Raw genomic sequence first — 12,636 nt, forward strand, 5'->3', positions numbered from 1 at the left:
TTTTCAGTGATCCATAAAAGATATACATGTAAAATTATAGGGAAGCTTCTTTATTGGGAATTTCACAATCATGTGGCTTTAACTTTCTCAATCGTCACGTCAACCCTCAATGACAATTGCGAAATTTTACTAATATGATTAACCCAGAAATTAGTGTGATGACAGGATGTGCTATTTTTGTAGTTTTCATGATATCCTTATGGAATAATTTGCTGCTCTTAAAATGAGTGTTATGAAAAAGAAAAACATTGCTTAACGAACGGAATTGAAGTGGATTAGGAACTGACACAATATTGAAACTGTCTATCCTCACAGTTTGGCCGCTGAGAGTTGTCCAATGACAGGCAGAAGGGTCTTGTAAGGGGTAGGGGGCAAGGTTGCCAGGTCAGAAAGGGAATTGTCCTCTTCACATGCAAAAAAAAGGCTTCCATGAAGAAAGAAGTCAGATGGGACGACGAGCAAAAAAGCGCCAACAGAAGAATCGTGGTCATCATTACATTTTTACCCTTTTCTTCCCTCCTACTCTGTCCTCATTAAGAAAAATTGTGAGGCTTGTTTCGGTGATTCATAAACATTTGACAATGTTGTATGACTAGGTGAGGGTGTGAGGTGGATTTGGGGATAACAATGGCCGGCAAACCGTGCTGGTGCGGGGTTCTCTGCCCCTCCTTGTCATTGGACAACTCTCACCGGCTGGACAGTAGTTAATACCTACAATGGTTTGTGCAAGAGAGGCTGTTATCGAGGTCTAAAGATAACACAAGCCCACTTTCTTGCTTACATACTCATGGAAAGGGAATGGTGGGAAAGGAGATAGATAAGGGAAGACTGGAAAAAGCAGTGAGGTGTGAGTACTTCCTGCTTGTATGGCTGTAAAGTAGAATGGGGAGAGAAAAGAAGGGTAAATCCTACATCAGCAAATGTCATCCTAATGAAATAATAGCAAGTTTACATTCACATGGGATCCTACTGCTATGATACTCATCGTTACACTCCAGCAACTGAAGAAGCACTTACAATGTAAAGCTTCAGAAATCCAAATACTAAGCAAGCAAGTCATTGGGGTGATTGATGGTGCCAAGGGGTGGATTCAGCATCAAATTTGGGGGGGTGGGGTCATGACTTGGGTTTGGGGAGCATGGAATACTCGTTGGGAGAAAGGGACGTTCTTACTGTGTGAAGTGCTACATTCTACGATATATACGACTCAAACTTCTTTCATGTTTGGGACTTGTAACCATGATATTCACGTACACTCCCTTCACTCCTTTGCAAGGATACAATAACTACTAAACTGATAAAAATGAAAAATTTTTGATAAAATTTGGGGGAGGGGCATGACCCCTGTGAATCCCCCAAAATCCACCCATGGTGCCCCAGTGCCATGGGCTTCTGAATCGATTTCCTGAAAGTGTACTGAAAAATTCTTCCTTTCAATATATGCGTGGTAAATAGTTGCTTATAAGCTTTAACATATTACAATCTTTGTGATAAGATCTCAGTAAAGTATATTCAGTATGTTACAGCATTTTTCGGCGATACATGGGTTGGGAGCAGTGGCTCTAGTGGCAAGGCTTCCGAGATATGACTTGTGATGTCATCTGTCTTCTGCCTAATGAAAAGCTGTTGGGCAGCACTGAATATTTTCCACAGATTTTCATATTTTTAATGTAATGTAGCAACTAAATTTTATATGCTATATTTTAAGTTTTAATACTCCATTTACCATAAGCTCACAAAAAAATGCAATTATTTTATGACATAAATTTTAGTTCACAACCTCATTCTGATATAATTGCCACCTTTTTCAACACATGTATACTGCATTATCCATACTTTTCTTACCTCTGATGTATTTGGGGAGTTCTTGATAGAAGTGGAATATAAGGTCCGCATTTCGATCCCTGCCTGGATAGGCATTTACCCAAAGCTTCCTCATGAAGAACACTTGGTAAAGGAATTGAGGAGCAACACCTTCAAGAGATAAATAAGATTTTATACAATATATATCTCATAGAAAAAAAGAGCAAATTTATTTCCTGAAGCATTAAAATACTCTTTTAGCCATACATTCCTGAAAGAAATCACTGTGCCATCCACACATCTAGTGATACAAAAATGCTTCATAAAAATACAGACAAAATGAAGTTATTGCCCAAATGTTGCATTCAATTTTAGTCTAACATTTTTCAAAATACTTTTGACCTCGTTCTTTTAATGCCCCATGATTCAGGAATGATAAATGATGCAAAACAAAGATTCATTGCACCCTAATATTTTTCATCTCAAGGAAAACCAAAAAAGGACTTATGGCATAAATAATCCAAACAATACCATCTCTTGTAGGCCTTGTCTTCTTGATGTATTCAGTTAGGTAGTGGACAAAGTCAAAGAAGAATTCAGATTCGGGAACAGATATGACTTTATCGGCAATCTTGACGAACAAACTGAAGCCTTCTGAAGACCGTAATTTCAGCCTTGTTGCGACATTTTGGCAAAAATCTTTTGCTCTTGTTGAAGAATCCACCTCAAATGCCTATGAAGAGTAAAAATATGAGAAGATGATGTCAGTTAGTGATAATAATCCGTGTTGTTGATGCAACCTTGGGTTGTTCCTTTTTATGGCCACATTTGCACAATACCTAACAAGGCTGCATGAGTGTTAGCACACAAAAGGGGCCTAAGCTGCAATGCCATAAAATCCTGACTTAAGGTTTTTCACAAAGGGACAAAACTCTAAACACTATATGCAGAAAAACATTAAAAGAGGACCTGCAATTTGTATTAAGTTTTACAACATATAATTATTTAAACAGTAATCTATGAAAAATAATATATTTTAAGGCACTAAATGGTATTTCATGCAACAAAAAAATTTCATCAATTTAGTGTGCTGTTCCTAAAGAAAGTAGGAGAATACTTTTTAGAAAACAGCTAATAAATGAGAGAACAATTAAATATGAAAAGACTTTTGCGCATGGTATTTTAAGAGAATTATAATATCAAGTAACAAAAATTATTCCCACTCGGATTATTTTTGCAACCAAGAATGCGGAAATATGCAAGATGAGGAAACACTAACTAAGGATAATTTTTATTGTCCCAATATGCAAAGAATCAGGGCCTCAAAATTTAAGAGTTAAATGTGGACAAACATTAGTGGTAAAAACATTACATCTGGATCCAATTATACATTCTGAACTTCTGCAATTAAAAATCTAAAAGTACAATCTTTCACCAAAGCTAAGTATTCATGGAGGCATACCACTGAAAATGAAATTATCTCATAGTAATTGGTACAAAAAGAATTGGAAAGTATGTAGATGGATTAATGTCATTTTCCTAATCATATTGCATAACTTACTTCATCAGTATCATCTGGGAAATACACTTTGTGGAATATTTGCGTAGTTTTGTGGTGTATTGCTTCCACCTCCACTTGATGAGGTGGATATTTTCTTTGGCCATGGCGCAAAGTCCTGTGTAAACGGTGAAGGGAATCAGATGCCACTGGGTGACGCCTTGTGCGTAGAAACATGGTCAGCTCCTGGAGTCAAAATAAATTGAAAAATATAGATCTTCATTTTTTCAAGGAATGGAAACCCCATTTAAAAAAAAAACTGTTTCACCACCACAAGGTAAAAGGCATAACTCCACTAGAAAAGCCTGCCTCAGGGTACCATACCGTTCAACATCTATTAGAGCCCCATTTCCTTCAGATAGGGCAATAAAGGGTCGTTTTCAGGACAATAAGGGGCTGAAGAAGTATCAATAGCAAGCCTGAGGGCAAAATAATAAGTTTGTTGGCTTCCTTCCATGTTATAATAATGGGGCTCTGTATGGCTCTCAAGTACAAGAAGTTGTGGCTACAAAATGTTATTTCTATCGCTGTGGACTCCATACGTTGAACTGAAAGAAGTGTAATGATATAGTGCTTTACAAAATGTTGCACATCAACTTCATTAATCTGTTTGCTTGAGGTTTTAGATAAAAAAATATCTCCGCTCTTGGTTCAAGACCACCAAAGTGCAGTCATGACTTTTCCACTGTAAACTTTATATGCTTTAGACCATGCAATAGCTTATACATAATATTTACCACACTTGCACACAACACCAAAATGGTGGAGAGTTGTTTAGGGCATTTGTTTCATAAATAAACTTCACCAATCTTTCTGACAATCCTTTCTACAAAGAAAATCTTCAAAAAGAATAAAAAAAAGAGCCCGCACCCAGAAAGGGAGATCTCCTAATCCTTTGGTAAGCTATTTTCCTGTGAGAGTGTTTATTTCGGGTACAAGCACAAATAAAGGAGGACACAGCAAAAACATGGGGCATAGGTATGACTTTATGAAATCGGGGTCTCAAGCTGAGCTTTAAAAGTTCCCTTTGACTGAGACTGTATGAACTATCAGAACACATTAAAATTAATACAATCTAGTTAATATCAATGAGTTGTGAATTATACAACTATTTATAGCCTTCCTATATGAGATTTATAACAATGATATCAGTCAAAATATCAGATTGAATGATGAATATTACTCTTGCCTTAAGAAACATTTTATTCATAATTAATAACAATGACTTAATCCAACATTTATTACTAATGGTCCCATTTTGCATGAACAAAGCAGAAAAATTTCATTGCCATACCTTAAGTAAGCCAGGACTGCAGGCAAATAGCCCAGTGGCTAGCCACATAAGCTCCCAGCCCCTTTCCTCACTGATGCTGTTGCGATTATCTGTTAGCTGCTTCATAAGCTGGCAGTAAACCTCATCTCGAAGTATTTCCTGCAAAATAAACACTTATTACGTCTTTATCTTCGGGTAGGCTCTTGACCTTAATGCATCAATATTTTAATGAAGTTGAAACGTGAAATTGAAAAAAACGAATTATGTACCTGCTTTTTGGGGTTATAAAAGGTGCCATGGTAAGGTAGGTTAGTATCCCACATTTAAAGAAAACATACTCTTTACTATAATATCATACCATTAGCAAGGCAAAATGAATTTAAAATTTCATCATAAGATGCTACATTAAAATGTGAAAGTTGAACCTTCCTCGGAAACTTGGCGGTCATTGCTTGGGCTTAAATGTATCAGCTTGGATCAAAAAGTAATTGAATGCGAAGATGACCTCCTCTAACAAAATTACAACAGGTTCTCTAGTTATCCCTTTAAATTCTGATACACAGTATACTAACACTTTACCATCATTAACACACAACATCGAGCTCTTAGATTAGCCATGCTAATGGATCCACGTTCTGGCATACAGATACACTAGAACTTGTTTAGTACATTTCTCCAGGGACCACAAAAAATGAACATGCTATCCAGGAAACTGTGCAAACCAGGGAAGTAAATAATAGCAATTGAGGTAATTGCAATCCGTGAAAAATTAGTCATAATTATGATTACTTTTGGAGGTTCTCATAGCCATAGGATCACCTTCCTGAACTCATTTCCCATTTAAAATCAAGAAAATGAGCACTACATTGCTGAAACAATACCGTGCGAATGAAAATCACAAGGTTTCATAGTTTCCCTGAGAAAATTACATAAAAACAGCATCATTCTCCTGTGATTGGTCTCATATGCGTGCTTTTATATAAAGAGGACACGTTAAGCAACAGTTTAAATTCACTTAAAATATGTAGCCTGCTTTCTATTTCTTGTGCCAAGATCAAGAATTTTGGCATTAAGCCTTGCAGGGAGATCCAAAGCATCGTCTGCTCCCACAAGACTTGTCAAGTATGACGTACAGGTACTCCTTGCACTGACAAATGCATTTGGATGCATCACCGTAGTAGAAAGAGAGATGTGGGATGAATGTTAGAAAGTCAATGGCTCATAATAATAAAATAACTTATGAATTCCGAGGTTTACACACACACTCAGAATATACTAGGAAATGACTTGCGGGCTCCTTCATGATAAGTAATTGAGCGTACTACCCAGGAAATCATCACTATTCAAAACATACTAACTAAATAGTTTTACCTATATTTTTTTATTGGCACCGGGACTGAGAGAAATCACTGTGCTAAGGAGGAACATACTAACCAAGTTCTACTGTTTATGCAGAAAAGCCATTAATTATACCCAAATGTCATTTTTTAAGGCAAGCTCAATCTCTTTCTAGCATGTTGAAATACAAAAATAATTTCTTAACCCTTTTAGTGCGGCACACTGTATCGGCTTTTACCACTCGGCTGAAAAGTGCGGCACGCCGATATATCGGCGTTTACATAGTTGTTGTTAAATTTGAGGACATTGAAATAAAAAAACTTATATATCAGTAAACGTATAAAAATGTGGTGATTATTGCCCAATTTAATATCATTAATTAAAAAAAAAGCTGCTTAAAGATATCTAAAAAAATTAACTATACAGTGAGTCCTCGTTCTACGTCACCCCGTTTAACGTCATTTCGCGATAACGTCACGAAAATTTTGAGACCGTCATTCGTTTATCGCACCTACGCTTCACGATAACGTCACGTCCTTCAAATTCCACGCGAAAAAAAAAGGCGAACCGGCGGGCGTTGCAGGTTGTTCGTTTTGTGGGCGGTAATACAGTCTGTCTAAGCAAAGTGTAAAACGGTGTGTTTATTCTTAATTGCGACAATGATTTTAGCAAAAATTTATGCAAAATGAATTCTTGCGAAGGTGCGCAAGGTTTTACTTGACATAATGGTTTTCAGGAACCTATAAAGTGATTTCAAGGCATTTTTCCGTGTAGAACTCGGAGTTTTTGTCGTCACTTTTTTTGCCGAGTTCACAATAATTTTGGTTCCTGTAACTGCGACGATGATGCCGAGGCGACGCTCGCCCGGGCGACCACCATAGCGAAGCCGAAAAGCAAATGCTGGAAGATGCGAAAATGGAGAAGGATTTACGTCACTGCTGCTATTGTCGTTGATGAAGACAGGACCTCGTATTTATGCGATAGTTTAGCATTCCCTCCGTAAAAAATGCCCCAGATATGATACGCTAACATTTTTTCGCGCAGGATTGTGAGGTCTAGGAGCCGATATTCACTTTTTACATTGTTTCTTATGGGATATTATGCTTCGATTAACGTCATTTCGTTTATCATCACATTTTTCAGGAACGGTAAGTGACGTTAAACGAGGACTCACTGTATAATGTTTATTTTTCCTAGTTCCTACATTTTATTAAAATACCCTTCGCATTTTTCGACTGTACCCCGGGAAGAAGGATAGCACTAAAAGGGTTATTCATAATTCTCAGTCGACCCCGCAAGGCCAACCAATCCTGGATACGTCATCAGCCCCAACATAAACCGATCTCACCCTTCATACGCCACATCAAGCCCTACATATGGCCATTTTTTTAAACTAAACAGCCCTACTTGATTTAGGGTGCCTGAATCAGCCCTATACCCTACAAAAACATGGCGGCCAAATTTCGTCTGCTGATCACTTTGAATAAAGAATCTACGCTGTAATGCATATTAAGGGAGATGAGCTCACACAAACCATTTGAAAATGTTCAGAAACACAGCAGAAAGGTAATAATACTATCAAATTATACCCATCAAGAGAAATAAATAGTTAAATTGACTAATGTCAATATAGCGGTATGCACGCACCTTGTTTCTGCTATTATATATTAATATTTTTCACGTTAGGCACTTGATTTGCTTTAGAGAAACCAATGATTCGCTTACGTATAATCATAGAAAACATTTTAATGCCACTATTTGCCACATAATAAACTTAACTATGGAAGGTACAAGCGAATGATGAACCTTGATGATAAAACGTAAGTTCTCACGTCAATTATCACATTTGCCCCATACTTATCACTACCCCTATGAAAAAAATGTATAAACCTGTTTCAAAATTTTATACAATTTATACAATTGCCATGGCAATGTATATGATTGTATAAAATTTTGAAACAGGTTTATACAATTTTTTCATAGGGGTATATTCTACAGACCGCTTTTTCAGACCGCTAGTAATTTAAAAACAATAAGGTTCTACTTTTGGCTTGACATGAGAGTATTTGTAACGATAATTAATTAACCGACACAATGTGGTGGACGACACCAATTGCTTATTCACCTTGAGCCGTTGCCCTAACAATATGCCCAAAAATTATTGGACATCTTTTCTTAGTTTCATAGTTAGGTCCCACTATGCAACCAGAGTGGAAAATTGGCACTGCACCATCATCTACGTCATCTCAGAGAACTTGACGACGGAATCACCTCCCACCACTTAAGTAGGGTCAACTGAGGAATGCATGTTGGGGTCTCTTTTTATGAAGGGATGGATATGTAGGATCGACTAAGAATACGGGCCAAAGTGCTAGGGTATTTTTTACATGGCATTTTAATGTCCAATTACTAGCAATTACAGCAGTCTTACCATTTCTGGCAATGCATGGCATAAAGAAAAATTCTCATCAGAGACAGGCAACACAAGGAATGTGTTCATAGACATTAGCAAAACAATTGCACACAGTGTTACTCACATTATTCAAAGCACCAGCAAAAATCTGATCAGTGAGTTCAGTAGTGTTCCTAGTCTTGCGACATGGTAGGTCACCCATGTATTTCAGAATAGCCACAGAAATGAAACAAGCTTCAGCGAACTGGTCCTCTTTTCCATGCAATTTCAGCAACAGTGGTACCTTAAGTGGCTCACGAGAGTGACGCCAAAGATCTGGAGTTGCCCTTCTCGCAGTTGTCATGGAGCTACCTCTTCGGGAGATGGATTGTTTTGATACAGAGCTGAGAATAAAAGTAAAACTTTTCATTTAGCAATGGGGAATTAAATATCAACATCCACAATTATATGGAAATTTAGTTTGACTCAAAAGTTAATTACACAGGAAACTGAAACAGGTCTGAAAGCTACGAAAAAGATTTGGGGTGCTGCAACTGTTTATTTTAAAATAGTAAGAATAATCACACTAAGCTTTACTTTTATTGCATTGTGGAAAAAGGTTTGGTATAATGCAATCCCAGACAGTGGTGCAGCAAGGGAGGATAACCCCCCCAGAGCTCAGAAATGTTTTTAAGTTTAATCCATTTTACCAAATTGGATTAATAATCCAAATAGAATAGAGTAAGTATTAATAACATATCCCTCATTAAGCTGTTAAACTCGCCATTTTGAACCATTTACCTTAAAAATTTTCTGGGGGAGGGCCCCCACTCTTACCCCCCAGACTCCCTTGTATTAGTCGCGCCTAAAACCCCCCTCGCCTTAATTCTTAGCTGAGCCCTTCATCCCACAAACAATTTATTTATCTACTTATCTTCATTGGCCCGAAAACAGCTCAACAGGCCTTTTACAACGGGGGAATTAATGAGTAATTACGACTATCACACTCAACCATGCCCTGGGTTGGGGTAACCTACCCAGGCGGGACTCGAACCCTCGATCTTTGGTTTGGCAGGCGAGGAATTTACCCAACCGCCACCGCGGCCGGCAATGTCCCATATTGATGATAGATTATTATTACCTACATTTAAATTCCTCCACTACAACATTGCCATTAGAAAATGGACACACCTGCGTGTACATCCTTCAATCCATGAAAAATAGTAGAAATTTCCTTCCTCATAAGAAATTTTTTTCTTTTCTGTAGAAACATTAAAAAATGGTTTCGCTAGTAGTAGGACCTGCTCGCCTCTGTGACGGTGTGGGATTCCTCATCCCTACCCTTCAACTCCTATCCCATCCCAGGAAGCGTCGTCGGGCTCCTATCGTGGCGGTGCTTCCTTCCTTTCTCCTTCCTTGTCCTCCCCCTTCCATGGTGAGGGTGAAAAGCGAAGGCTTATAGACCCTGCCCCAGGAGTGTAACCCCACGTGCCAGCCCTGGAGTCTTGCTTCCATTGTACATCCTTCAACATCTGGGCATCCGTAGCAGGTCTCTCCAGCCCAGAGAAGATACCCTGGTTGTAGACCAAGAAGCCTAAGCTTGGACCCCTATAACTCTCACGAAGTTTCTTGGTTTTGTTGCATGTATGCCTGGGTGCGTGTATATGAAAGGGAGTTTGGCTATTCTGATTGAGAGCTTAGGGTTTGGATCCTGGAGCAAAATTCTCCCTCTTCCTACCCACCAACACAGTGATTAATTTTTGCAACGTGGACAAGCATTGGGTGTTAAGAAAACAAAGTGTTAAAATTATAAGTTTTCCTTGGATATTTCACTATTACTTATAACACTACTTTTTCACATAACATGACCCGGGTTTCGATGAGTTATCATCATCGTCAGGCATAAATTATGATGTATTTATCTTATTATTGTTACCGAGTTACCTAACGGAAGAAGAAAGAAATTAAAGACAGACACCAGAATAGTGGAATTGGATGAGTAAATATATTCGTTTATCAGAGTGCTGTCCTGACTTTCAATAATTTTTAAAATTTCCAACCGCTCTCTAGAGTCCAATTCATGGTGGTCGTTAAATTTTGTTCACCCTGAAAAACCTTAAACCAGGGTTCTACTGTATTAGGTCCTTGTTCAATAATTTCCCAAATTTTAAGCATAAAATTTTGTCCCACTAGAAAAACATTACACCGGATACACATAGTTACCTGAAGTGGTCCATGGCGTACTGCTGCAAAGTGTGAGGTTTTATTCTAGAAGTGGTGGAAGACTGCACACTACTCTGTTTACGGTTGGCCCCTCCTTCAAATATTCCCTCCTCTTTGAACAGTGACTGCAGCAAAAATAAATCAAGTAAACAATTATCATGTTAATACTGTGGAATAATTTCTTTGAAATGCAAACATTAAGCATCACCTAAACAACAGTATGACAATTTGATTTTTTCCAAAAGCTTCAAAATTAAAAATTCCTACAAAAAAGATAGCATGGTCACTTTACAAATTTCTACTACTCACGACCAAGTTTTCCTGAGGACATACTTTAAAGGAGAAAATAGATGCAATAACTTCAAATTGATGACTGCCAAATTCTGGGTTCTTCTTTCGGAAAGTAGAAATGATTTCTGAAGAACCCCTTGGCAATGAAAGCCTTAATTAGAATACAACACTGGCACCATAGATTTAGGGGGGGCAGCGGGGCACGTGCCCCCACCCCAGACCATTAAACATAGAGATAGAAACATAGAAGAGATTTTTAATACGTTTATCATTCGGTTCGGTTCATTTAGTGTATTATGGAGCCTCAACCATTTCATTTAATATTACATAATAACTTTCATAAGAAAATAAAGAGAATTCGTTCAAGAGTAATTGTTATGATTTAAAAAAAATCTCAAATATGAAAAGATCTGTGAAACCCTTGGGCCCACGCACCCAGAAAACATTCCTGGATCCACCCCTGACTGGCAGCATGGGTTAAAAAAATTCCAGGTCTATATTTTACAAGTTTCCCATAGCCAATTGTTGATTTACCAACTTTTCCCAAAATTTCTGATCTCCTACAAGTGTGTAACTAATTTGCTATCAGGAAAAATCATCCCTCTTGACACATGATAAGTGTCACACACAAGATTTAAGTGCAAAGTAGCTCACCACAATATTAGCAGGAGGTTGCAGAAGAGTGGGTAGGACATAGACTGTCTCAGAATGGAAGTACCCTCTCGCACCGGTACGATCAGAATGACCCTTGAACCAATCAGCTCCTTCCTTCTTACCAATGAATGCCTCTTCAAGTACAAGCAGATCCCCCCTCTGATAGTCCAGCATTTTAGTGTTTGGCGAACCCTTGTTCATGTCTGCAATAAAATTAAAATAAATAAATATTTTTAAAAAAATAAGAGCTTCATTGTGGATGAATATCACATTTCATATTCTTTCACAAACACATTTTTCCCCACAGGCAGCACTGAAAAATAGCTTTCACATTACACATGAGGATGTGTGGCCTATGCTAAGATTTAATTGATTTATTTTTAATCCACAGATAGCCATTTAATTGCTGTCTCCAGGGCCTGATCAAAGGGCTCAGGCCCTGGGCCACCCACCAACCCAGGGACATCAGCGAAGCATGAGCCTTCTGCCAATATAGAAGTAAATCTCACAAAATAGCAAAAAAAAACCATCATGTATGAAGGGATTAAAAGTGAAGCTGGGTTGTTCTTTAGTTTACATGTAGTCGTCAACATTTTCATCACTAAATGGCAGGGTTGATTGATTTAAATCACTTTGATTTAAATCTCTTGATTTTTATTTTTTTAAATCAGGTGATTTAAATCATAATGTGATCTATATTTTTGATTTTTAAAGAGTCAAGAAAAGGGAGCTGTAAGTGTATAATTTTTATTTCTTAATTAATACAATGAATCGACAGTCATCAGCACAATGGTGGCTCTTAAATAGAAATGATACTGTAGGAATGCATGTAACATGAAAATTTAAAAAAATGGCTTTGGTTAGAATACTAGTGTATCCGTTGAAAAAAAATTGTTTTCTGATTTAACTTCTAAGCGTAGGCACCATACAAAGTTGCAATTACAGAATTTTTCTAAACTTCATATGCTTTCGAACCGCATAATGTTGCACAATTGATACTTCCAATGGCAATTTTATATTATGCTGGCGTAATTTTTAATTTGATACCATTGGCATTTCCATAGTTCTCTCCCCTGATTAACTAAATGTTGTATTAAGTTTAGA

At 37.6% G+C, this 12,636-nt stretch overlaps 1 protein-coding gene across 2 annotated transcripts in view; it reads right to left on the reverse strand.

The window, feature by feature from the left end:
* LOC124168304 (myosin-VIIa-like) overlaps positions 1-12,636 on the reverse strand; it is a 107,746-nt gene that overhangs the window by 5,302 nt on the left and 89,808 nt on the right. For both annotated transcript variants that reach the window (XM_046546457.1, XM_046546458.1), the window contains 7 exons: positions 11,533-11,735; positions 10,588-10,712; positions 8,510-8,768; positions 4,656-4,793; positions 3,365-3,547; positions 2,335-2,536; positions 1,846-1,974 (listed from right to left, as the gene is read on the reverse strand). In XM_046546457.1, the coding sequence (XP_046402413.1) occupies positions 1,846-1,974; positions 2,335-2,536; positions 3,365-3,547; positions 4,656-4,793; positions 8,510-8,768; positions 10,588-10,712; positions 11,533-11,735 (1,239 nt within the window). The remainder of the gene's footprint in view (positions 1-1,845; positions 1,975-2,334; positions 2,537-3,364; positions 3,548-4,655; positions 4,794-8,509; positions 8,769-10,587; positions 10,713-11,532; positions 11,736-12,636) is intronic.

Source organism: Ischnura elegans, chromosome 11 (genome assembly GCF_921293095.1).
Source record: "Ischnura elegans chromosome 11, ioIscEleg1.1, whole genome shotgun sequence".
Taxonomy (NCBI): Eukaryota; Metazoa; Arthropoda; class Insecta; order Odonata; family Coenagrionidae; genus Ischnura; species Ischnura elegans.